The sequence below is a fragment of the Coregonus lavaretus genome (assembly GCF_964263955.1).
Source record: "Coregonus lavaretus genome assembly, contig: HAP1_SCAFFOLD_3004, whole genome shotgun sequence".
NCBI classification, from domain to species: domain Eukaryota; kingdom Metazoa; phylum Chordata; class Actinopteri; order Salmoniformes; family Salmonidae; genus Coregonus; species Coregonus lavaretus.
Window position 1 is genome coordinate 1 of NW_028163507.1, and position 27,500 is coordinate 27,500.

General features: G+C 44.8%; 1 protein-coding gene across 1 annotated transcript in view; it reads right to left on the reverse strand.

The window, feature by feature from the left end:
* Positions 1-1,913: 1,913 nt before the first annotated feature.
* The window catches only part of LOC311118050 (protein kinase C zeta type-like), a gene marked incomplete at its 3' end in the record, with an annotated part of 64,787 nt that continues 39,200 nt past the window's right edge, over positions 1,914-27,500 (reverse strand). The window contains exons 10-14 of the mRNA XM_084192925.1: positions 27,458-27,500; positions 27,086-27,205; positions 24,757-24,836; positions 22,005-22,094; positions 1,914-2,033 (exon numbers count right to left, since the gene is read on the reverse strand). The exon at positions 27,458-27,500 is cut by the window's right edge and continues 45 nt beyond it. Of these exons, the coding sequence (XP_084049051.1) occupies positions 1,914-2,033; positions 22,005-22,094; positions 24,757-24,836; positions 27,086-27,205; positions 27,458-27,500 (453 nt within the window). The remainder of the gene's footprint in view (positions 2,034-22,004; positions 22,095-24,756; positions 24,837-27,085; positions 27,206-27,457) is intronic.

Here is a 27,500-nt window from a genome sequence, read left to right on the forward strand (position 1 = left end):
CCCTTTTTCTCCCTCTCCCTCCCACTCTCTCTCTCTCTCACTTTTCTTTTTTCGTCTGCCAAACCAATCACAGAAGAGGAGGGTGGAGCTTTACATCACTCCCTCCCCTGCTTCGCACCACCGGTTGATCTGACCTCACCTCAGTAGACACACCTCAACTACTGTGTCAGAACGCCAGAAATACTGTGGGTTTCTATCCTGGGTAGATGGATAGATAGATTATATGCCTTTGTATGGCCTCGAAACAGACAAAGAAATGCCTAGAATTTGTGTTGTTCATCTGATCGCCAATACATCTATATAGAAAGCTGAATGATTACAAACCAAACATTGAGCCCTGAACATCAGAATTTGTCCACAATGGATAATTTAATGAAAATGTTGACAAACGTCTGCCCAGTAATATCTATTGGCACCACCTGCAAAGCCACATGGGATCGTTTGGAATAGTTTTCCTGCACCCGCAGAGAAAAGCCTGGCTTGTTTGTCATACTCTGGCTACAGAGCCCCTCGGTAGGACAGCAGTCACCTCTGTTGCTATGCCAAATCTTTTTAGCCCATTCTTTCGAAGTTAATCTAAAACAAGGATCCTGTCAAATCCCCCACGGACAACATGTCCACATCGATCAAAACACAACGTACGACTGAAGTCATTGTTGGAAGGGGATTTTCTTTATTTTTTTCCTTATTGAAGACAATTATTTTCAAAGACATCGAGAGTCAGAGACTTGGCACAGTAAAACGGACTGAAGATGAAAGAACAGGGATAAAAGAGAGAAAGAGTGGATGTCCAAGTAGATCTTTGTTCAGTGGAGTCATCACACGTCTGATGTCTCTTATCTACTCCCAAACACTGTTGTGGGTGTTTTTTTTGTGGGTTTCTTTTACAATGAGGGCAGAGCCATAGCAGCATTTCATTGTACGGCAGGTAGCCGACTAATCCCCGAGCCGACTAGGTGAAAAATCTGTCGATGTGCCCTTGAACAAGGCACTTAACCCTAATTGCTCCTGTAAGTCGCTCTGGATAAGAGCATCTGCTAAATGACTAAAATGTAAATGTAAAATGTACAATATAAATGTTGACCCTTTTATGTTGCAGATTCAGAGGTGGTGAATGCTCTCTGAGGTGGTGAATGCTCTCTGAGGTGATGAATGCTCTCTGAGGTGGTGAATGCTCTCTGAGGTGGTGAATGCTCTCTGAGGTGGTGAATGCTCTCTGAGGTGGTGAATGCTCTCTGAGGTGGTGAATGCTCTCTGAGGTGGTGAATGCTCTCTGAGGTGGTGAATGCTCTCTGGTTGTTGAAGATCTGCACTACTACAATTATAGTCTGAGTTAGCCATAGAGCCACACGTTGCAGACCCCTGAATAGACCCTGTCCAGAAGCTACCCCCTAGACACTTGTGGAGATTTGAGATTATTTGATAGGTTTAAGCAATACAGGGATAGCTCAACCTTTCCCTCCGACAGGCTATAGGGGGAATTTTCACCCTATTGTTTCAAACTAATAATCTCTAGGGAGTAGGGGCTAGGGGTTGTTTCTGGACAAGCCCCCAGTCTCAGCCTCCAGTCTCCAATCCCTTATGGTACAGGAAACAGACTGGAATGGACTGGTCCTGTGAGAGGTACCAAGTTATTATAACACTAGTAGTTTATACAGTAAGCTATAACATTTGTGTTCTGATGTTTAATATATGGCCAAGGGTACACACCTAGTTTGATGGCTTGTTCAATCTCATCTATAGGCCTATAACACTTCAATAAATAAATAGTATTGATTACATTTTACATTTTAGTCATTTAGCAGACGCTCTTATCCAGAGCGACTTACAGTTAGTGAGTGCATACATATTTTTTCATTTTTATTTTCAAATATTTAGTCGTATGTCAGGCTAGTCATTTGGAAGGACTGGACTTACTCATCGTCTGGCGTTAGCTGCACTGGTTCGTTGGTGAACTGGGTGTCAAAGTTCTCCAGGCCATAGTCGTCTGTGATCTGGGGCTTGAAGGGCGGGGCCATCTGTTTCTTCTCCAGCTGCATGGGGATACAAGCACAACAACACTGTCATTAGTGCACAACGTAGCAAAACATTTTTTCAACGGAAGACTAAAACAAGCGTTTTTTTTTTTATGGGACAAGGTCAGGTAGTCCCTACATCTTACTCTGTAAACGTTACACTGTGCGTCTGTCTCCTGGCTATGTTGAATACACGTATGCCAGGAAAAAACATTTTAACAGTCATCATCATAATCAAATACATTTGAATTTTCTTTCCTCCAAAAAGTGGTTGACCTGTGCAACAAGATGCTACCCGTAAAGCAGACCTTGGTGAGGAAGAGAACAGAGATACAGAGAGGAAAGCAGGGGAGGGAAAATATGATGGGGGAAGGAAGGGTGAGCCTATCTATACTGTTAGTGGGTGATTCACTGCCCCCTGCAGAGTGAGGGTTCATGTGTGGTTCATTTCCATGGTTTCCAAGTCCTCTGTCATGCAAAAGTCCACAGAGAACCTTAGATTGTTGGAAAAAGACAGACATAGAAAACCATCGGATTTTCAAAACCATCAGTTTTGTTTTTTTGAAAATATATAATTTCTGTATTTTCCTTATGAGGACATGGATATAGTGAGACTAAAATGGATTGGTGTGTATTTTCTTTAGCAACATGTATATATATATTTTTTTCTCCACAAAGCCCACACTTTCCTTTTCAATTACAGTGTGTTTGGTGCGTGCACACACATGCATGTGTGTGCATTTCTGGGTTCTTGATTTCCCTGCTGGCTCTCAGGCAACTGCGATGGATCATTACTGTTATTGGTTCAAAGCACTTGTGGGAAGAGCTTCAAACAGCACAGAACACCTCTCTTTCTCTCTCTTCCTCCCTCTCTAAGTCTCTTTCGTTTTCTCTCCCTACTATTCCCCCTCTCTTCCGCTCTACCCCTCCCGCTCTCTTTCCCTCCTCCCTTCTCTCTCTATCTATCCAGGTCTCTCTCTCCTTCACCTCTCTTTCCCTCCCCTCTCTCTCCCAGTCCTCCCCTCCCTTCTCTCTCTTTATGTCTCTGATGTAGTGTAGGCTGGCTGGCTGGCTGGCTGGCTGGCTGGCTGGCTGTCTGCAGAAGCCCTGTGAGGTGGTAATGAAGCGTGTAGAAGCCAGGCAGCCAGGCAGGCCAGTGCCTTAGCTCTGCTCTCTCCTACTCAGAAAGGAGGTGGCCCCATGACCTTGGCTCTGCTATCTCCTACTCAGAGAGGAAGTGGCCCCAGTGCCTTAGCTCTGCTCTCTCCTACTCAGAGAGGAAGTGGCCCCGGGGCCTTGGCTCTGCTTTCTCCTACTCAGAGAGGAAGTGGCCCCGGGGCCTTGGCTCTGCCTTCTCCTATTCAGAGAGGAAGTGGCCCGGGGCCTTGGCTCTGCTCTATCCTACTCAGAGAGGAAGTGGCCCGGGGACTTGGCTCTGCTCTCTCCTACTCAGAGAGGACGTGGCCCCGGGGCCTTGGCTCTACTTTCTCCTACTCAGAGAGGAAGTGGCCCCAGGACCTTGGCTCTGCTCTATCCTACTCAGAGAGGAAGTGGCCCCAGTGCCTTAGCTCTGCTCTCTCCTACTCAGAGAGGAAGTGGCCCCGGGGCCTTAGCTCTGCTCTCTCCTACTCAGAGAGGAAGTGGCCCCGGGGCCTTGGCTCTGCCTTCTCCTACTCAGAGAGGAAGTGGCCCGGGGCCTTGGCTCTGCTCTCTCCTACTCAGAGAGGAAGTGGCAATGGGGCCTTGGCTCTGCTCTCTCCTACTCAGAGAGGAAGTGGCCCGGGGCCTTGGCTCTGCTCTATCCTACTCAGAGAGGAAGTGGCCCCGGGGCCTTAGCTCTGCTCTCTCCTACTCAGAGAGGAAGTGGCTCCAGGGCCTTAGCTCTGCTCTATCCTACTCAGAGAGGAAGTGGCCCGGGGCCTTGGCTCTGCTCTCTCCTACTCAGAGAGGAAGTGGCCCCAGTGTCTTAGCTCTGCTCTATCCTCCTAGAGAAAGTGGCCCGAGGGGGCTTGAAAGGGGGAGCAGCACTGTCTGACGTGGCCTGTGTCTGTGACGGGAGAGAGAGAAAGAGAGAGAGAGAGAGAGAGAAAGAGAGAGAGAGAGAGAGAGAGAGAGCGAGAGAGAGCGAGAGAGAGAGAGAGAGAGAGCGAGAGGAGTGAGCGTGTGTGGGTGTGCTTGCGAGTGTATGTGTGTGCGAGAGAGTGAGTGAATGCATGTGTGTGTGCGCGAGTGTGTGTGTGTGTTTGTGTGCATGTCTGTATGTGTGTGTACGAGTGTGTGTGAGAGAGAGCGAAAGAGAGGGAGAGAGGGGAGAGAGCGAGAGAGAGAGAGACAGAGAAAGAGAGAGAGAGAAAGAGAGACATAGAGAGACAGAGAGAGAGACAGAGAGAGAGAGAGAGAGAGAGAGAGAGAGAGAGAGAGAGAGAGAGAGAGAGAGAGAGAGAGAGAGAGAGAGAGAGAGAGAGACAGAGACAGAGAGCGAGAGAGAGAGAGACAAAACGGAGATGTATGGGTAAACCACTTCTCCAATCTTTTTGGCCCTATAACAGAGAACAAACAGCAAAAAAATATACATGATCAAATGCAAATCTTAGAATCAACTATTAAAGACTACCAGAACCCACTGGATTCTCCAATTACATTGAATTAACTACAGGACAAAATACAAACCCTCCAACCCAAAAAGTCCTGTGGTGTTGATGGTATCCTCAATGAAATGATAAAATATACAGACCACAAATTTCAATTAGCTATACTTAAACTCTTTAACATCATCCTTAGCTCTGGCATCTTCCCCAATATTTGGAACCAAGGACTGATCACCCCAATCCACAAAAGTGGAGACAAATTTGACCCCAATAACTACCGTGGGATATGCGTCAACAGCAATCTTGGGAAAATGCTCTGCATTATCATTAACAGCAGACTAGTTCATTTCCTCAGTGAAAACAATGTACTGAGCAAATGTCAAATTGGCTTTTTACCAAATTACCGTACGACAGACCACGTATTCACCCTGCACACCCTAATTGACAAACAAACAAACCAAAACAAAGGCAAAGTCTTCTCATGCTTTGTTGATTTCAAAAAGCTTTTGACTCAATTTGGCATGAGGGTCTGCTATACAAATTGATGGAATGTGGGGTTGGGGAAAAAACATACGACATTATATAAAATCCATGTACACAAACAACAAGTGTGCGGTTAAAATTAGCAAAAAACACACACATTTCTTTCCACAGGGCCGTGGGGTGAGACAGGGATGCAGTTTAAGCCCCACCCTCTTCACATATATATCAACGAATTGCCGAGGGCACTAGAACAGTCTGCAGCACCCGGCCTCACCCTATTAGAATCTGAAGTCAAATGTCTTCTGTTTGCTGAGATCTGGTGCTTTTGTGTCACCAACCAAGGAGGGCCTACAGCAGCACATAGATCTTCTGCACAGATTCTGTCAGACCTGGGCCCTGACAGTAAATCTCAGTAAGACAAAAATAATGGTGTTCCAAAAAAGGTCCAGTTGCCAGGAACACAAATACAAATTCCATCTAGACACCGTCGCCCTAGAGCACACAAAAAACTATACATACCTCGCCTAAACATCAGCGCCACAGGTAACTTCCACAAAGCTGTGAACGATCTTAGAGACAAGGCAAGAAGGGCCTTCTCTGCCATCAAAAGAATATAAAATGTGACATACCAATTAGGATCTGATAAAAATACTTGAATCAGTTATAGACCCATTGCCCTTTATGGTTCTGAGGTCTGGGGTCCGCTCACCAACCAAGAATTCACAAAATGGGACAAACACCAAATTGAGACTCTGCATGCAGAATTCTGCAAAAACATCCCCCGTGTACAACGTAAAACACCAATAATGCATGCAGAGCAGAATTAGGCCAATACCCGCTAATTATCAAAATCCAGAAAAGAGCCGTTAAATTCTATAACCACTTAAAAGGAAGCGATTCCCAAACCTTCCATAACAAAGCCATCACCTACAGAGAGATGAACTTGGAGAAGAGTCCCCTAAGTAAGCTTGTCCTGGGGCTCTGTTCACAAAACAGAAACAGACCCCCCACACAGCCCCAGGACAACAACAACAACACAATTGGACCCAAACAAATCATGAGAAAACAAAAGAGTCCTGGGGCTCTGTTCACAAACAGAAACAGACCCCACACAGCCCCAGGACAACAACAACAACACAATTGGACCCAAACAAATCATGAGAAAACAAAAAGAGAATTACTTGACACATTGGAAAGAACAAACAAAAAAAACAGAGCAAACTAGAATGCTATTTGGCCCTAAACAGAGAGTACACAGTGGCAGAATACCTGACCACTGTGACTGACCCAAACTTAAGGAAAGCTTTGACTATGTACAGACTCAGTGAGCATAGCCTTGCTATTGAGAAAGGCCGTCGTAGCCTGTCTTCTCTTGAGAGCCAGGTCTGCCTATGTGCACACTGCCCACAAAATGAGGTGGAAACTGAGCTGCACTTCCTAACCTCCTGCCAAATGTATGACCATATTAGAGACACATATTTCCCTCAGATTACACAGATCCACAAAGAATTTGAAAACAAACCCAATTTCCCTTATCTACTGGGTGAAAAACCACAGTGTGCCATCACAGCTGCAAGATTTGTGACCTGTTGCCACAAGAAAAGGGGAACCAGTGAAGAACAAACACCATTGTAAATACAACCCATATTTATGTTTATTTATTTTCCCATTTGTACTTTAACTATTTGCACATTGTTACAACACTGTATATAGACATAATATGACATTTGAAATGTCTTTATTCTTTTGAAACTTCTGAGTGTAATGTTTACTGTTAATATTTGTTGTTTATTTCACTTTTGTTTACTATCTACTTCACTTGCTTTGGCAATGTTAACACACGTTTCCCATGCCAATAAAGCCCTTAAATTGAATTGAATTGAAATTGAGAGAGAGAGAGAGAGAGAGAGAGAGAGAGAGAGAGAGAGAGAGAGAGAGAGAGAGAGAGAGAGAGAGAGAGAGAGAGAGAGAGAGAGAGAGAGAGAGAGGGAGAGAGAGAGAGAGAGAGAGAGAGAGAGAGAGAGAGAGAGAGAGAGAGAGAGAGAGAGAGAGAGAGAGAGAGAGAGAGAGAGAGAGAGAGAGAGAGAGAGAGAGAGAGAGAGAGAGAGAGAGAGAGAGAGAGAGAGAGAGAGAGAGAGAGAGAGAGAGAGAGAGTGTATGTGTGTGATACGGAGGACTCCAGAGGGGCAAGGTGATGATGATGTTGTTCATCGCCACAGCAGCCAGGACAAGAGTGAGAACGCAGCTGCTGATATGGCAGGACTAATTACTAATCAACAGCAGAGATGGGTAGTGCTAGTTCATATCTCATTTAGATCTTCATTTATCAACAAAGGAAAATGGCAACCATCTGCATTCTGAACCACTCTCTTGCTACACTCTGGCACAGTCTGCAATATTTTGTTTCTAGATGGCAACATGTGACAGCAAATGCTAAGACACTATCGTGACTGAAGAACATGTCTCACGCCTCAACAACTACAAAAAAAGCATCAGGTTGACAGCTCTCACTCTCTGGCAGGTTGGTGTTGTTCAAAACACAAACAATAAAAAAGAGCATGAGGTAAATTATATTCAAAGGTGTCACCGCTTCAGAGGGAAAGCAAGCGCTCCCTTAGGAGCCTGTGTTGTGATTAATATTAATATGCTTAAACAACGGCAGTCAAAGAGCTGCACCGAGCCCGGGAGTTCTGTCAAGGCCCGAGACAGCTACGTTTCTTGCGGCGTGTACGAATTCCACACCTTCTACTCCCCACAGACACTGAGGCACACAGCGGTACGCCGTCACAGCTTCGACAAGCTTTTTAACATGGAGGTTTCACACTTCTTTGAACATTTATATAATAAATGATCGACCTTGCAAGCAATTCAAGACTCTATTATTATGGTGGGAGATTATAATACCGTTTTAAATAGCTCAATGGACCGTAAAGGAAATCACACTACAAACAAACAATCACCCTCATGCTCTTAAGGAAATCGTGAATGTCATGGATACATCAGAACTAGTAGATATATGGAGGCTTAAATATCCTGATCTAGTGAGATATACATGGCAGAGACTCAATCAAGCTAGTCGTCTTGACTTCTTTCTTATGTCATTCTCGTTGGCACCAAAAGTTTAAAAAGTGTTGATAGGGGACAAAATGCGGTCGGACCATCATATAATTGGCATATACATTACTCTTACTGAATTTCCACGTGGGCGAGGATATTGGAAATGTAATCAAAGCCTATTGGATGATAACTTGTTTTTAACTAGGACAGAGGAATTTATAACTGATTTTTTCCGACATGCAGTAGGGAAAAAAAGTATTTAGTCAGCCACCAATTGTGCAAGTTCTCCCACTTAAAAAGATGAGAGAGGCCTGTAATTTTCATCATAGGTACACGTCAACTATGACAGACACATTGAGAAAAAAAATCCAGAAAATCACATTGTAGGATTTTTAATGAATTTATTTGCAAATTATGGTGGAAAATAAGTATTTGGTCACCTACAAACAAGCAAGATTTCTGGCTCTCACAGACCTGTAACTTCTTCTTTAAGAGGCTCCTCTGTCCTCCACTTGTTACCTGTATTAATGGCACCTGTTTGAACTTGTTTTCAGTATAAAAGACACCTGTCCACAACCTCAAACAGTCACACTCCAAACTCCACTATGGCCAAGACCAAAGAGCTGTCAAAGGACACCAGAAACAAAATTGTAGACCTGCACCAGGCTGGGAAGACTGAATCTGCAATAGGTAAGCAGCTTGGTTTGAAGAAATCAACTGTGGGAGCAATTATTAGGAAATGGAAGACATACAAGACCACTGATAATCTCCCTCGATCTGGGGCTCCACGCAAGATCTCACCCCGTGGGGTCAAAATGATCACAAGAACGGTGAGCAAAAATCCCAGAACCACACGGGGGGACCTAGTGAATGACCTGCAGAGAGCTGGGACCAAAGTAACAAAGCCTACCATCAGTAACACACTACGCCGCCAGGGACTCAAATCCTGCAGTGCCAGACGTGTCCCCCTGCTTAAGCCAGTACATGTCCAGGCCCGTCTGAAGTTTGCTAGAATGCATTTGGATGATCCAGAAGAGGATTGGGAGAATGTCATATGGTCAGATGAAACCAAAATATAACTTTTTGGTAAAAACTCAACTCGTCGTGTTTGGAGGACAAAGAATGCTGAGTTGCATCCAAGAACACCATACCTACTGTGAAGCATGGGGGTGGAAACATCATGCTTTGGGGCTGTTTTTCTGCAAAGGGACCAGGACGACTGATCCGTGTAAAGGAAAGAATGAATGGGGCCATGTATCGTGAGATTTTTAGTGAAAACCTCCTTCCATCAGCAAGGGCATTGAAGATGAAACGTGGCTGGGTCTTTCAGCATGACAATGATCCCAAACACACCGCCCGGGCAACGAAGGAGTGGCTTCGTAAGAAGCATTTCAAGGTCCTGGAGTGGCCTAGCCAGTCTCCAGATCTCAACCCCATTGAAAATCTTTGGAGGGAGTTGAAAGTCTGTGTTGCTCAGCGACTGCCCCAAAACATCACTGCTCTAGAGGAGATCTGCATGGAGGAATGGGCCAAAATACCAGCAACATTGTGTGAAAACCTTGTGAAGACTTACAGAAAACGTTTGACCTGTGTCATTGCCAACAAAGGGTATATAACAAAGTATTGAGAAACTTTTGTTATTGACCAAATACTTATTTTCCACCATAATTTGCAAATAAATTCATTAAAAATCCTACAATGTGATTTTCTGGAGAAAAAAAATCTCATTTTGTCTGTCATAGTTGACGTGTACCTATGATGAAAATTACAGGCCTCTCTCATCTTTTTAAGTGGGAGAACTTGCACAATTGGTGGCTGACTAAATACTTTTTTTCCCCCACTGTATATGCGTATACAGTGGGGAGAACAAGTATTTGATACACTGCCGATTTTGCAGGTTTTCCTACTTACAAAGCATGTAGAGGTCTGTAATTTTTATCATAGGTACACTTAAAACTGTGAGAGACGGAATCTAAAACAAAAATCCAGAAAATCACATTGTATGATTTTTAAGTAATTCATTTGCATTTTATTGCATGACATAAGTATTTGATCACCTACCAACCAGTAAGAATTCCGGCTCTCTCAGACCTGTTAGTTTTTATTTAAGAAGCCCTCCTGTTCTCCACTCATTACCTGTATTAACTGCACCTGTTTGAACTCGTTACCTGTATAAAAGACACCTGTCCACACACTCAATCAAACAGACTCCAACCTCTCCACAATGGCCAAGACCAGAGAGCTGTGTAAGGACATCAGGGATAAAATTGTAGACCTGCACAAGGCTGGGATGGGCTACAGGACAATAGGCAAGCAGCTTGGTGAGAAGGCAACAACTGTTGGCGCAATTATTAGAAAATGGAAGAAGTTCAAGATGACGGTCAATCACCCTCAGTCTGGGGCTCCATGCAAGATCTCACCTCGTGGGGCATCAATGATCATGAGGAAGGTGAGGGATCAGCCCAGAACTACACGGCAGGACCTGGTCAATGACCTGAAGAGAGCTGGGACCACAGTCTCAAAGAAAACCATTAGTAACACACTACGCCGTCATGGATTAAAATCCTGTAGCGCACGCAAGGTCCCCCTGCTCAAGCCAGCGCATGTCCAGGCCCGTCTGAAGTTTGCCAATGACCATCTGGATGATCCAGAGGAGGAATGGGAGAAGGTCATGTGGTCTGATGAGACAAAAATAGAGCTTTTTGGTCTAAACTCCACTCGCCGTGTTTGGAGGAAGAAGAAGGATTAGTACAACCCCAAGAACACCATCCCAACCGTGAAGCATGGAGGTGGAAACATCATTCTTTGGGGATGCTTTTCTGCAAAGGGGACAGGACGACTGCACCATATTGAGGGGAGGATGGATGGGGCCATGTATCGCAAGATCTTGGCCAACAACCTCCTTCCCTCAGTAAGAGCATTGAAGATGGGTCGAGGCTGGGTCTTCCAGCATGACAATGACCCGAAACACACAGCCAGGGCAACTAAGGAGTGGCTCCGTAAGAAGCATCTCAAGGTCCTGGAGTGGCCTAGCCAGTCTCCAGACCTGAACCCAGTAGAACATCTTTGGAGGGAGCTGAAAGTCCGTATTGCCCAGCGACAGCCCCGAAACCTGAAGGATCTGGAGAAGGTCTGTATGGAGGAGTGGGACAAAATCCCTGCTGCAGTGTGTGCAAACCTGGTCAAGACCTACAGGAAACGTATGATCTCTGTAATTGCAAACAAAGGTTTTTGTACCAATTATGAAGTTCTGCTTTTCTGATGTATCAAATACTTATGTCATGCAATAAAATGCAAATGAATTACTTAAAAATCATACAATGTGATTTTCTGGATTTTTGTTTTAGATTCCGTCTCTCACAGTTTTAAGTGTACCTATGATAAAAATTACAGACCTCTACATGCTTTGTAAGTAGGAAAACGTGCAAAATCGGCAGTGTATCAAATACTTGTTCTCCCCACTGTACATGTAGGTAGAGTTATTAAAGTGACTATGCATAGATAATAAACAGAGAGTAGCAGCAGCGTAAAAGGAGGGGGGTAGCCATTTGATTAGATGTTCAGGAGTCTTATGGCTTGGGGGTAGAAGCTGTTTAGAAGCCCCTTGGACCTAGACTTGGCGCTCCAGTACCGCTTGCCGTGCGGTAGCAGAGAGAACAGTCTGACTAGGGCGGCTGGAGTCTTTGACAATTTTTAGGGCCTTCCTCTGACACTGCCTGGTATAGAGGTCCTGGATGGCAGGAAGCTTGGCCCCAGTGATGTACTGGGCCGTACACACTACCCTCTGTAGTGCCTTGCGGTCGGAGGCCGAGCAGTTGCCATACCAGGCAGTGATGCAACCAGTCAGGATGCTCTCGATGGTGCAGCTGTAGAAGCTTTTGAGGATCTGAGAACCCATACCAAATCTTTTCAGTCTCCTGAGGGGGAATAGGTTTTGTCATACCCTCTTCACGACTGTTTTGGTGTGCTTGGACCATGTTAGTTTGTTGGTGATGTGGACACCAAGGAACTTGAAGCTCTCACCCTGCTCCACTACAGCCCCGTCGATGAGAATGGGGGCGTGCTCGGTCCTCTTCTTTTTCCTGTAGTCCACAATCATCTCCTTTGTCTTGATCACGTTGAGGGAGAGGTTGTTGTCCTGGCACCACAGGGCCAGGTCTCTGACCTCCTCCCTATAGGCTGTCTCGTCTTTGTCGGTGATCAGGCCTACCACTGTTGTGTCATCGGCAAACTTAATGATGGTGTTGGAGTCGTGCCTGGCCATGCAGTCATGAGTTAACAGGGAGTACAGGAGGGGACTGAGCACACACCCCTGAGGGGCCCCCGTGTTGAGGATCAGCGTGGCGGATGTGTTTTTACCTACCCTTACCACCAGGGGGCAGCCCGTCAGGAAGTCCAGGATCCAGTTGCAAAGGGAGGTGTTTAGTCCCAGGGTCCTTAGCTTGGTGATGAGCTTTGAGGGCACTATGGTGTTGAAAACTGAGCTGTAGTCAATGTATAGCATTCTCAAATAGGTGTTCCTTTTGTCCAGGTGTAAAAGGGCAGTGTGGAGTGCAATAGAGATTGCATCATCTGTGGATCTGTTGGGGCGGTATGCAAATTGGAGTGGGTCTAGGGTTTCTGGGATAATGGTGTTGATGTGAGCCATGACCAGCCTTTCAAAGCACTTCATGGCTACAGACGTAAGTGCTACGGGTCGGTAGTCATTTAGGCAGGTTACCTTAGTGTTCTTGGGCACAGGGACTATGGTGGTCTACTTGAAACATGTTGGTATTACAGACTCAGACAGGGAGAGGTTGAAAATGTCAGTGAAGACACTTGCCAGTTGGTCAGCGCATGCTCGGAGTACACGTCCTGGTAATCCGTCTGGCCCTGCGGCCTTGTGAATGTTGACCTGTTTAAAGGTATTACTCACATCAACTACGGAGAGCGTGATCACACAGTCGTCCGGAACAGCTGATGCTCTCATGCATGTTTCAGTGTTACTTGCCTTGAAGCGAGTATAAAAGTAATTTAGCTCATCTGGTATGCTCGTGTCACTGGGCAGCTCGCGGCTCTGCTTCCCTTTGTAGTCCGTAATAGTTTGCAAGCCCTGCCACATCCGACGAGCGTCAGAGCTGGTGTAGTACGATTCGATCTTAGTCCTGTATTGACGCTTTGCCTGTTTGATGGTTCGTCAGAGGGCATAGCGGGATTTCTTATAAGGTTCCGGGTTAGAGACCCGCTCCTTGAAAGCAGCAGCTCTACCCTTTAGCTCAGTGCGGATGTTGCCTGTAATCCATTGCTTCTGGTTTGGGTATGTACGTACAGTCACTGTGGGGACGACGTCATCGATGCACTTATTGACGAAGCTAGTGACTGATGTGGTGTACTCCTCAATGCCATCGGTAGAATCCCGTAACATATTCCAGTCTGTGCTAGCAAAACAGTCCTGTAGCTTAGCATCTGCTTCATCTGACCACTTTTTTTTTGACCGAGTCACTGTGCTTCCTGCTTTAGTTTTTGCTTGTAAGCAGGAATCAGGAGGATAGAATTATGGTCAGATTTGCCAAATGGAGGAGCGGGAGAGCTTTGTATGCGTCTCTGTGTGTGGAGTAAAGGTGGTCTAGAGTTTTTTTCCCCTCTGGTTGCACATTTAACATGCTGGTAGAAATGAGGTAAAACTGATTTAAGTTTCCCTGCATTAAAGTCCCCGACAACTAGGAGCGCCGCCTCTGGATGAGCGTTTTCCTGTTTGCTTATGGCAGAATACAGCTCATTGGGTGCGGTCATAGTGCCAGCATCGGTTTGGGGTGGTAAATAGACAGCTACGAAGAATATAGGTGGGTACATGGGCACATGGGTACCCTCATAGATATCATCCTGACTAACATACCCTCTAAATACACCTCAGCTGTCTTCAACCAGGATCTCAGCGATCACTGCCTTATTGCCTGCGTCCGTAACGGGTCCGCGGTCAAACGACCACCCCTCATCACTGTCAAACGCTCCCTAAAACACTTTAGCGAGGAGGCCTTCCTAATTGACCTGGCCCAGGTATCCTGGATGGATATAGATCTCATTCCGTCAGTAGAGGATGCCTGGTTGTTCCTTAAAAGTAATTTCCTCTCAATCTTAAATAAACATGCCCCATTCAAAAAATACAGAACTAAGAACCGATATAGCCCCTGGTTCTCCTCAGACTTGACTGCCCTTGACCAGCACAAAAACATCCTGTGGCGTACAGCATTAGCATCAAATAGCCCCCGCGATATGCAACTTTTCAGGGAAGTTAGGAACCAATATACACAAGCAGTCAGGAAAGCAAAGGCTAACTTTTTCAAACAGAAATTTGCATCCTGTAGCACTAACTCCAAAAAGTTTTGGGACACTGTAAAGTCCATGGAGAATAAGAGCACTTCCTCCCAGCTGCCCACTGCACTGAGGCTAGGAAACACTATCACCACCGATAAATCTACAATAATCGAGAATTTCAACAAGCATTTTGCTACAGCTGGCCATGCTTTCCATCTGGCTACCACTAACCCGGCCACCAACTCTGCACCCTCTGCTGCAACTTGCCCATGCCCCCCCCGCTTCTCCTTCACACAAATTCAGACAGCTGATGTTTTGAAAGCGCTGCAAAATCTGGACCCCTACAAATCAGCTGGGCTAGACAATCTGGACCCTTTCTTTCTAAAACTAGCCGCCGAAATTGTCGCTACCCCTATTACTAGTCTGTTCAACCTCTCTTTCATAACGTCTGAGATCCCCAGAGATTGGAAAGCTGCCGCGGTCATCCCCCTCTTCAAAGGGGGTGACACTCTAGATCCAAATTGCTACAGACCTATATCCATCCTGCCCTGCCTTTCGAAAGTATTCGAAAGCCAAGTTAACAAACAGATAATCGACCATTTCGAATACCACCGTACCTTCTCCGCTATGCAATCCGGTTTCCGAGCTGGTCACGGGTGCACTTCAGCCACGCTCAAGGTCCTAAACGATATTATAACCGCGATTGATAATAGACAGTACTGTGCAGCCGTCTTCATCGACCTGGCCAAGGCTTTCGACTCTGTCAACCACCGCATTCTTATTGGCAGACTAAATAGCCTTGGTTTCTCAAATGACTGCCTCGCCTGGTTCACCAACTACTTCTCAGATAGATTTCAGTGTGTCAAATTGAAGGGCCTGTTGTCTGGACCTATGGCAGTCTCTATGGGGGTGCCACAGGGTTCAATTCTTGGGCCGACACTTTTCTCTGTGTATATCAATGATGTCGCTCTTGCTGCTGGTGACTCTCAGATCCACCTCTACGCAGACGACACCATTTTGTATACATCTGGCCCTTCATTGGACACTGTGTTAACAAACCTCCAAACGAGCTTCAATGCCATACAACAATCCTTCAGTAGCCTCCAACTGCTCTTAAACACTAGTAAAACTAAATGCATGCTTTTCAATCGAACGCTGCTGGCACCCGCCCACCCGACTAGAATCACCACTCTCGACGGGTCTGACCTAGAGTATGTGGACAACTACAAATACCTAGGTGTCTGGTTAGACTGTAAACTCAACTTCCAGACTCTAGAATCTAGAATCGGCTTCCTATTTCGCAACAAAGCCTCCTTCACTCATGCTGCCAAACATGCCCTCGTAAAACTGACTATCCTACCGATCCTTGACTTCGGCGATGTCATTTACAAAATAGCCTCCAACACTCTACTCAGCAAATTGGATGTAGTCTATCACAGTGCCATCCGTTTTGTCTCCAAAGCCCCATACACTACCCACCACTGTGACCTGTACGCTCTTGTTGGCTGGTCCTCACTACATGTTCGTCGTCAAACCCACTGGCTCCAGGCCATCTATAAATCACTGCTAGGCAAATCCCCGCCTTATCTTAGCTCATTGGTCACCATAGCAGCACCCACCCGTAGTCTGCGCTCCAGCAGGTATATCTCACTGGTCATTCCCAAAGCCAACACCTCCTTTGGCCGCCATTCCTTCCAGTTCTCTGCTGCCAATGACTGGAACGAATTGCAAAAATCTCTGAAGCTGGAGACTCTTATCTCCCTCAATAACTTTAAGCATCAGTTGTCAGAGCACCTTACCGATCACTGCACCTGTACACAGCCCATCTGAAATTAGCCCACCCAACTACCTCATCCCTATATTGTTATTTATTTTGCTCTTTTGCACCCCAGTATCTCTATTTGCACATAATCTCTTGCACATCTAGCATTCCAGTGTTAATACTATTGTAATTATTCTGCACTATAGCCTATTTACTGCCTTACCTCCATAACTTGCTACATTTGCACACACTGTATATATATTTTCTGTTGTATTTCTGACTTTATGTTTTTTACCCCATATGTAACTCTGTGTTGTTGTTTTTTATTGCACTACTATGCTTTATCTTGGCCAGGTCGCAGTTGTAAATGAGAACCTGTTCTCAACTGGCTTACCTGGTTAAATAAAGGTGAAATAAAAATTAAAAAAAATAGATGAAAATGTGGCTAGACGTCAAGATGACACTTCACACAATTTATTTCCATTGCCTGCATGACAAATCTGATACTTTGAACTATTGGGAGATAATTTATTAAAGGACAAGTTTAGTATTTTAGACCAAAGAAGTCTATGGGCTAGGGTTGGGCGGTATCCAGATTTTCATACTGTCATACCATTTCTGTACCATACCGGGGTATATACGGTATTACCGAATGTGAACACATGGGGCGCCATTTCCCTAAAAAACTATTAAGGCAACAGGGATCTTGATCCAGGAGGGGATTGAATGTCTCTGCTGTAACCAAGAACCCTAATCTTGACATCTAGCCCCATAGATAGCAAGTTAGCAAAACAAATGCATAGCTGGAAACCCTGATCTTAGATTTCTTATAGTTACACTTAACTTATAGTTATAATCAGTGGCATAGCACGTTCGAGGGGGAGCACCCAACCTTCCCCAAGTAAAATAAAAATCATACCTTCTGTATTTAGAAATACCCCGGTATGAACGGTATATCGCCAAAGACCACTATGGGCCAAGAGAGACTTACCCACGGCTTTGTATCTTTGACTTTGGGGCATGAACGTTATGTTCCACTGTAGGCTTGAGCCTATTTAGTGAAGAGAAATCACGCCAGGGTATCTGTCTGTCTGTCTAGACCAGTTATCTAATCACTGCCTGCCTCTAATCCTCTTGCAGTGGGTTACGATGCTCCACTGTATCTCTGGTAAGAGCCACGATGCTGCAGCTGGTTACTGCTGCAGAGGTTCTGATCCTCCCACAGGATAGGCTGGCACAGTGTCGAGCTTGACGTCACAGTGCCGAGCTTGACGTCAGGGACACAGGCTGCACTTCATTCCATTAAGATGTTCCCTCCCATCTACCCTTCCGCAATCCACCTTTGCAGAATGTATCTGATAAGACTGGTTAGGATCATAGTCAGGAGGTAGAAGTTACTAAACCAGCGGACAAAAGATGTTGAAGTGATGCCATTATGTTTTTTTTGCAACTCGAAAAATACACTACCAGTCAAAAGTTTGGACACACCTACTCATTCAAGGGTTTTTCTTTTCTTTTTACTATTTTTTACATTGCAGAATAATAGTGAAGATATCAAAACTATTAAATAAAACATGGAATCATGTAGCAAACAAAAAAGTTTTAAACAAATCAAAATATATTTTAAAATAGCCACCCTTTGCCTTGATGACAGCTTTGCATGCTCTTGGCATTCTCTCAACCAGCTTCACCTGGAATGCTTTCCCAACAGTTTTGAAGGAGTTTCCACATATGCTGAGCACTTGTTGGCTGCTTTTCCTTCACTCTGCGGTCCGACATCCCAAACCATCTCAATTGGGTTGAGGTTGGGGGATTGTGGAGGCCAGGTCATCTGATGCAGCACTCCATCACTCTCCTTCTTGGTCAAATAGCCCTTACACAGCCTGGAGGTGTGTTGGGTCATTGTCCTGTTGAAAAACAAATGATAGTCCCACTAAGCCCAAACCAGATGGGATGGCGTATCGCTGTAGAATGCTGTGGTAGCTATGCTTGTTAAGGGTGCCTCGAATTCTAAATAAATCACAGACAGTGTCACCAGCAAAGCACCCCCAAACCATAAGACCTCCTCCTCCATGCTTTACGGTGGGAAATACAGATGCGGAGATCCTCCGTTCACCCACACCGCGTCTCACAAAGACACAGCGGTTGGAACCAAAAATCTCCAATTTGGACACATTTCCACCGGTCTAATGTCCATTGCTCGTGTTTCTTGGTCCAAGCAGGTCTCTTCTTCTTATTGGTGGCCATTAGTAGTGGTTTCTTTGCAGCAATTTGACCATGAAGGCCTGATTCACACAGTCCCCTCTGAACAGTTGATGTTGAGATGTGTCTGTTACTTGAATTCTGTGAAGCATTTATTTGGGCTGCAATTTCTGAGGCTGGTAACTCTAATGAACTTATCCTCTGCAGCAGAGTTAACTCTGGGTCTTCCATTCCTGTCGCAGTCCTCATGAGAGCCAGTTTCATCATAGCGCTTGATTCTTCAAATGCTCCGTATTGACTAACCTTCATGTCTTAAAGTAATGATGGACTGTTGTTTCTCTTTGCTTATTTGAGCTGTTCTTGCCATAATATGGACTTGGTATTTTACCAAATAGGGCTATCTTCTGTATAGGCCCCGTGTAGCTCAGTTGGTAGAGCATGGCGTTTGCAACGCCATGGTTGTGGGTTCGATTCCCACGGGGGGCCAGTATGAAAAATGTATGCACTCACTAACTGTAAGTCGCTCTGGATAAGAGCGTCTGCTAAATGACTTAAATGTAAATGTATACCCCCCCCCCCCCCCCTACCTTGTCACAACACAACTGATTGGCTCAAATGCATTAAGAAGGAAATACATTCCGGTGACTACCTCATGAAGCTGGTTGAGAGAATGCCAAGAGTGGGTAAAGCTGTCATCAAGGCAAAGGGTGGCTATTTGAAGAATCTCAAATATAAAATACATTTGTTTAACACTTTTTTGGTTACTACATGATTCCATCTGTGTTATTTCATAGTTTTGATGTCTTCACTATTATTCTACAATGTAGAAAATAGTAAAAATAAAGAAAAACCCTGGAATGAGTAGGTGTTCTAAAACTTTTGACTGGTACTGTACATCTTTATCTGGTTGTTATCTGGTTGTAATCTGACCAGATAACAACCAGAAGATAATGTCTTTCCCATGATGTCTTGGTCTCGTCATGAAAAAATAAATCTAAACATGATCGCAACAGAGACCAGTTGGTTATAATCTAGTTATACTGCTTTTCCTCACAAGATGCATGCTGTTGACTGACATATTCTATAGATAATTGATATTGCCAGAAGCATCTCACAGAAAAGGAGGCACTGCTGTGAACAAGGCATTTCCCCTCGTTTGTGTTGAATATACAGGAGAGGCTTTGACTACAAACTAATAATGTGCTGAAACACAGACTCCTGTCCCGGTCACCGTGTATGAGCAAGTATTTGGACTTTGACAATTTTTTTTTGTTTTTGGGCTCTGTACTCCAGCACTTAGGGATTGAAATCATACAATTACTATGAGGTGAACCGTTTAGAAATTATAGCACTTTTTATACATACATATTGTGTCATTTTGGAGTCATTTGTATTGTAAATAAGTATAGAATATGTTTCTAAACACTTCTACATTAATGTGGATGCTACCATGATTACGGATAAACCCGAATGAATCGTGAATAATGATGAGTGAGAAAGTTACAGAAGGGTCAAAGATCATACCCCCAAGACATGCTAACCTCTCACCATTACCAATAACAGGGGAGGTTAGCATTTTATATCATACCCCCAAGACATGCTAACCTCTCACCATTACCAATATCAGGGGAGGTTAGCATTTTATATCATACCCCCAAGACATGCTAACCTCTCACCATTACCAATATCAGGGGAGGTTAGCATTTTTCAGGGGGTATGATATTTATGCCTCTGTAACTTTCAAAATACACTCAAATTAAAGCTGACAGTCTGCACTTTAACCTCATAGTCATTGTATGATTTCAAATCCTAAGTGCTTTGAGTGCAAAGCCAAAACAACAACAAAAAGGTGTCACTGTCCAAATACTTTTGGACCTCACTGTAATATTGCATTGGCCTAGCTCCCACTTCCACGTTGCTTTCAAATAGCTGTGTGTGTCAGCTGTACACAATCAATTACGCAACCTCCCCTCAACACACACACACAGAGTTTCTGTTCGATGGTGCATGTGCATCATTTAGAATTAACTTTTATTTGTGGTGGAGCTACAAAGAGGAGGCAGTCAATGTGTTCTACACAGTGGTGGGTTAACACCCTGTGTCTGTGTGCTCCATTCATTTAGCTCCCTAAGAGCCCTCCTCTCCAACACTGGTTAGTTAATACAGTATTACATGGGCTGATTGCTGAGGGAAATGACTCGGAAGGAATCAGACGGAAAACTTCCTAGTTGTCGAAGTTAACAAAGTCATGCCGTCGAAAATGCCTTGAGCTATAATTAACCATTAGCAATAAGAGTAAATATTGTTTCACCCCCCAATAACTATACTGAACAAAAATGTAAACGCAACATGCAACAATTTCAATGATTTTACGGAGTTACAGTTCATATAAGGCCCTAATCTATGGATTTCACATGACTGGGCAGGGGCGCAGCCATGGGTGGGCCTGGGAGGGCATAGGCCCACCCACTTGGGAGCCATGCCCACCCACTGGGGAGCCAGGCCCAGCCAATCAGAGAAAATGTTTCCCCACAAAAGGGCTTTTTTACAGACAGAAATACTCCTCAGTTTCATCAGCTGTCTGGGTGGCTGTTCTCAGACGATCACGCAGGTGAAGAAGCCGGATGTGGAGGTCCTGGGCTGACATGGTTACACGTGGTCTGCGGTTGTGAGGCTGGTTGGACGTACTACCAAATTCTCTAAAACGACGTTGGAGGCGGCTTATGGTAGACAAATGAACATTCAATTATCTGGCAACAGCTCTGGTGGACATTCCTGCAGTCAGCATGCAAGTATCTTCTGTACCATTTTCATGAGATTGGTGATATAAAGGATAGTGTACCCATCATTATAGCATCATTACAGCATCATTATAGCATGAAGTAATGCAAAATAGACATAATGGGAATCAAAGTAACATGCTGACCGTCTGACCGACCAAGATGTGTTCCCACAGGTGATACTGGCTGACCAAGATGGGTTCCCCCAGGTGATACTGGCTGACCAAGATGGGTTCCCCCAGGTGATACTGACTGACCCAAATGGATTTCCACAGGTGATACTGGCTGACCAAGATGGGTTCCCACAGGTGATACTGGCTGACCAAGATGGGTTCCCCCAGGTGATACTGACTGACCCAAATGGATTTCCACAGGTGATACTGGCTGACCAAGATGGGTTCCCCCAGGTGATACTGACTGACCCAAATGGATTTCCACAGGTGATACTGGCTGACCAAGATGGGTTCCCACAGGTGATACTGGCTGACCAAGATGGGTTCCCACAGGTGATACTGACCGACCAATATGGGTTCCCACAGGTGATACTGGCTGACCAAGATGGGTTCCCACAGGTGATACTGGCCGACCAAGATGGGTTCCCACAGGTGATACTGACCGACCAAGATGGGTTCCCACAGGTGATACTGACAGACCAAGATGGGTTCCCACAGGTGATACTGAGTGTCTGACCGACCAAGATGGGTTCCCACAGGTGATACTGACCGACCAAGATGGGTTCCCACAGGTGATACTGACCGACCAAGATGGGTTTATTCACATTTATTTTTTCTACGCTGCTAAGTGGATATGATTGGAGGCTTACCTGGTCCCAGTCTATACTGCGGAAAAACGTGTGCGACTTGATGTCAGTGAAGCCCGTTTGGACCTGGCAACCCAGACGCTCTTTGGGGTCCTGTTAGGTAGAGAGAAATTAGTAGAATTAAGAGTTGACGTGATTAATTAAATTCAAATGTATTTTATAAACCGGTTTTAACAGCAGCAATTGTCACAATGTGGTTTACAGATCCCCAGCCTAAAACCCCAAAGAGCAAGCAGTGCAGAGGCAGAAAGAAGAACAGTGGCTAGGGAAAAACTAGGTGGCTTATTGCACCAATTACAGCAAATTACAGCAATGTGATCTTGGTATAATGTAGAGATGTAATATTTACTCAAATTAAACACAAAGTTCAGTATGTATTTCCCTCAAACAAACCCTTACACTATTCCTCCACCCTTGTAATATCCCAAAACTAGTTGATTATCACCAATGAAAGAAGCACTAACTCCTTATGCTGCCAGCAATTCACGTGTCACCGATTGAACTAACAGTGTAACTCCACAATCATATAATATTTTCTTTACATACACTGCCGGTCAAAAGTTTTAGAACACCTACTCATTCGAGGGTTTTTCTTTATTTTTCCTATTTTCTACATTGTAGAATAATAGTGAAGACATCAAAACTATGAAATAACACATATGGAATCATGTAGTAACCCGAAAAGTGTTAAACAAACCAAAATATATTTTATATTTGAGATTCTTCAAATAGCCACCCTTTGCCTTGATTACAGCTTTGCACACTCTTGGCATTCTCTCAACCAGCTTCACCTGGAATGCTTTTCCAACAGTCTTGAAGGAGTTCCCACATATGCTGAGCACTTGTTGGCTGCTTTTCCTTCACTCAGCGGTCCGACTCATCCCAAACCATCTCAATTTGGTTGAGGTCGGGGGATTGTGGAGGCCAGGTCATCTGATGCAGAACTCCATCACTAATCTTCTTGGTGAAATAGTCCTTACACAGCCTGGAGGTGTGTTGGGTCATTGTCCTGTTGAAAAACAAATGATAGTCCCACTAAGCCCAAACCAGATGGGATGGTGTATCGCTGCAGAATTCTGTGGTAGCCATGCTGGTTAAGTGTGCCTTGAATTCTAAATAAATCACAGACAGTGTCACCAGCAAAGCACCCCCACACCATAACACCTCCTCCTCCATGCTTTATAGTGGGAAATACACATGCGGAGATAATCCGTTCACCCACACCACATCTCACAAAGACACGGCGGTTGGAACAAGAAATCTCAAATTTGGACTCCAGACCAAAGGACACATTTCCACCGGTCTAATGTCCATTACTCGTGTTTCTTGGCCCAAGCAAGTCTCTTCTTATTATTGGTGTCCATTAGTAGTGGTTTCTTTGCAGCAATTCGACCATGAAGGCCTGATTGACACAGTCTCCTCTGAACAGTTGATGTTGAGATGTGTCTGTTACTTGAACTCTGTGAAGCATTTATTTGGGCTGCAATTTCTGAGGCTGGTAACTCTAATGAACTTATCCTCTGCAGCAGATGTAACTCTGGGTCTTCCTTTCCTGTGGCGGTCCTCATGAGAGCCAGTTTCATCATAGCGCTTGATGGTTTTTGCGACTGCACTTGAAGAAACTTTCAAAGTTCTTGAAATGTTCCATATTGACTGACCTTCATGTCTTAAAGTAATGATGGACTGTCGTTTCTCTTTGATTATTTGAGCTGTTCTTGCTATAATATGGACTTGGTCTTTTACCAAATAGGTCTATCTTCTGTATACCCACTTTACCTTGTCACAACACAACTGATTGGCTCAAAAGCATTAAGAAGGAAAGAAATTCCACAAATTAACTTTTAAGAAGGCACACCTGTTAATTGAAATGCATTCCAGGTGACTACCACATGAAGCTGGTTGAGAGAATGCCAAGAGTGTGCAAAGCTGTCATCAAGGCAAATGGTGGCTATTTGAAGAATCTCAAATATAAAATATATTTTGATTTGTTTAACACTTTTTTGGTTACTACATGATTTCATATGTGTTATTTCATAATGTTGATGTCTTCACTATTATTCTACAATGTAGAAAATAGTAAAAATAAAGAAAACCCCTTGAATGAGTAGGTGTTCTAAAACTTTTGACCGGTAGTGTATATTTTTATTTTTATATTTTTATATTTAATTTACAGCTGATTCATTTGCTACTATTTTCTACTATTCTGTTAGAAATGTAATCTGGAGTAGTAGTTTTTGTTAAATGGAGCCAGTATTTCCTTGACAGCTGAAATACGCTAGCCTATCTGTTGACTCCCAACAGTGGGGCTATGGTATTTTCATCAGTACAATCATTTTAATATCACCGCCCTAACTAGCAAAGATTTAATGTGAAAAGCTCCAAGGCCATTCACTCTCCACTATACTGTCTTACTATAGCCATGTATATCAGGTACACTGACACATGTAGAAACAAATACTCTCATAAGTCACCGCAGACACTGTGAGCAAAACACACATGGCCGTACGCACGCACACACACACACACACACACGTACACAAGTAAAAACATCCATAACACACACACAAACACACACACAAACACACACACTCTCTGTCTCTCGGCCAAATGGATATGGCCTTCACAGAATGGCTGTCATGGTGCTGTCCTAATAGTGTCTTGGCCACGTTCCTACACAGGCTGATTTCACTGAGGGGGAGGGAGGGAGACGCTTTATTGGACGCACTTGGTGAACACTACAGTGTCCTTCTCTCACCTTGTTTAAAAAGCCCTTCAGCACGCTGGCAGCCTTTACCGACAGAGACCTTGGGATGCGAATTGTTTTTTCCAGAATAACTGTGTGGAGAAGACAGAGAGAGAGAGAATGCATGAGAAAGAGAGAGGGAGGACAATCCTGCGGAGGGAGGGAGGCAAACAATTGGTGATTCACCATCCAACCTGCCCGTGTCTGCTGCGTATGAGCTGAAGGGGAGGAGGAGGAGAGAGGAGTAGAGAGAGGAGGAGGCTCTTCTGTGACTGCTTCAGTCGTGTGCCGCCTTGAGACTCGTGGCACACAGGCTGGATACAGGCTCGACACACCAGTGTACCGCCCCACTGTAGTACAGCAAGTTCTGTTTTCCACAGTGGGAAACAGTTTGGTGGTATTGCGTAGCAGCTGACCTTGTTGGTTAGTTGGACCCACTGACACTCTGGGTATGTCCCTATAATCTCTCCTTCCTCCTGAGCCGTGCACATGTTCATTCCTCCCCACATATATAAATAAATAGAAATGGGATTGGTGTAGGCATGGGCTACATGGAGTTTCTTATTTCCTGTTAAATCCATAAAGGGAAGTGTACAAGTGCACACTTCAGGAGAAAGGACAGATTATTGGGACGTATTCTCTGTCGGGTCAAGTAAATCCTTGATTGGCCTCAAACCCCACCCCCTGCAGTCATAACAAACATTGCGTGTCTAGGAGCAGACGAGGCAGACGCAACGCAGTTTAACTTCCCTGGCTCTCTGATGAACAGATTAGAGACGGAAGAGTAAAGAGTGCTGTTTATCCTCCTCTTCTTCCTCTCTGATCTGTTTGTTTACGCTGAGTCCTAATGAAATGATAACTGGATCAGTCTCTGGCTGTGTACCAAATGGCACCCTAGTCCCTATCTGGTACATTACTTTTGACCAGTGCCATTTGGGACGTAGACTCTATTTGTGATGTTGATGGCACCCCGGGTTAGGGTAAACACCAGCGTTAGGGTTTAAATTCAATTACATTTATTTTTACTGTCCAACCGATACTTGACTTCTGCTATTAACCCAACCCCTCTGAAACGGAGAGGTGTGTTGGGGGGCTGCCACATTGAGCGCCCGGGGAGCTGTTGTTGTGGGGGTTTAACTGCCTTGCTCAAGGGCAGAATGACAGATTTCTGGGGCCACTATCTGGGGCCTGGGGCCAGGGGCCTGGGGCCAGGGTTAGGGGTTAGGAACACTGATGGTGATGTGTCTAGTGGTCGCCAGAAGGAAGGGTTGGGGAGAGGTAGAGTATGGTACAGTGTAGCATAGTATGGATGGAAAGGCAGACAGACAGACAGACAGAGAGAAAGAGAGAGAGAGAGAGAGCTTGGCCAAATACTATCCACCACCAGGTTGGCACCAAATGTTCCATGACACTAACATTCTCACTAGCTTAGAACCTAAACGCAAGAACCTGATTGTCGTGGAACTTTGGATACCACCATGCCAACCCTAAACTCTGTTTGTCAGTCTATGGTTCTGTGGGGTTGGCATGTGTGCCAGGGTTGCCCAGGGTGAGGTTGGCACTGGTCAGGGTGATGACATAAGGCTGGTCACCCCCTACGGAGAGAGGGGCTGGTTTCCGCTAGCGAGGTGGCATCCAGGAGCATGCTGCTTGCCCTGTGGGGGCGTGAGGAAAACCAAAGGGCTGGCAGATGCCCATGGGTTTCAGTGCCCATGCCCAAGCTGCCATAGGTGTGTACGGTGGAGAGAGACTGGGGGGAGGTATGGAGGAATGTTCGCTCCAGCAGGGTATGGGGTGGGTTGTAGTACAGTATAACACATACAAATAAAATAACCAGAATGGGCATCACCATTGAATCAATTATATTTATATGGCTTAACACGTCTGGTAGCCTACAAATATGTCATACAAGAAGCAATTAGCTCTCCTGTGGTATTGCTCCAGCTGTCCGAATGTCTCATACTTGTTTTTTATGTGCAAATCTTTATCGATTTATAACACAGAATAAATAAATAAATGAGTAATGTATTGAGAGACGTGGTGTGTTTGTGTGCTGCCTGAGGGGGTTTGGAGCACCAAAATACACAGTATGACATTTAAAGACATATGAAGTACTGCTATCCTGAATAATCATGCCCTTGAGTGGAGGAGTGAGTAGCCAATGTGGATAGAGCATTTGTTGTTTTTGACACAAAATGGCCACCATGCATCACTCAGGTGGGTGCTACATATCGCGTAGTAGTAGTGGACGTCACACTTAACAATGTGAAGCACTTTGAGACATTAGGTAAGAAGCGCTGTTATTAATCCACTTCAAAACTGTAGTAGAGGGCTCTCTCACCTTGGAAGAGGTACTCCTCTGTGTTCATGTCAGGATTGTCAGTGATGATGTCGAACGGGGACCTCCCGGCCATCATCTCAAACATGAGCACGCCTAATGCCCACCAGTCAACACTGAACCCTGGAGAGAGACGACAGACAACCTTCAGCCATCTTGGTTAGATTCAGCTATAGTTTGGTAATGACAGCAATAGTTTGGTAATGACAGCAATAGTATGGTAATGACAGCAATAGTATGGTAATGACAGCAATAGTTTGGTAATGACAGAGATCTGTTCATTATTTTCACTTTTTGTTTGGAGTTTCTAAAAGGCAAATTCCCAGAGTTCTCCCCATTTCCTCCATGTATGTGTTGTTGACGGGAGGGACTCACCGTAGTCTTCCCCTCTGAGGATCTCAGGGCCGATGTAGTTGGG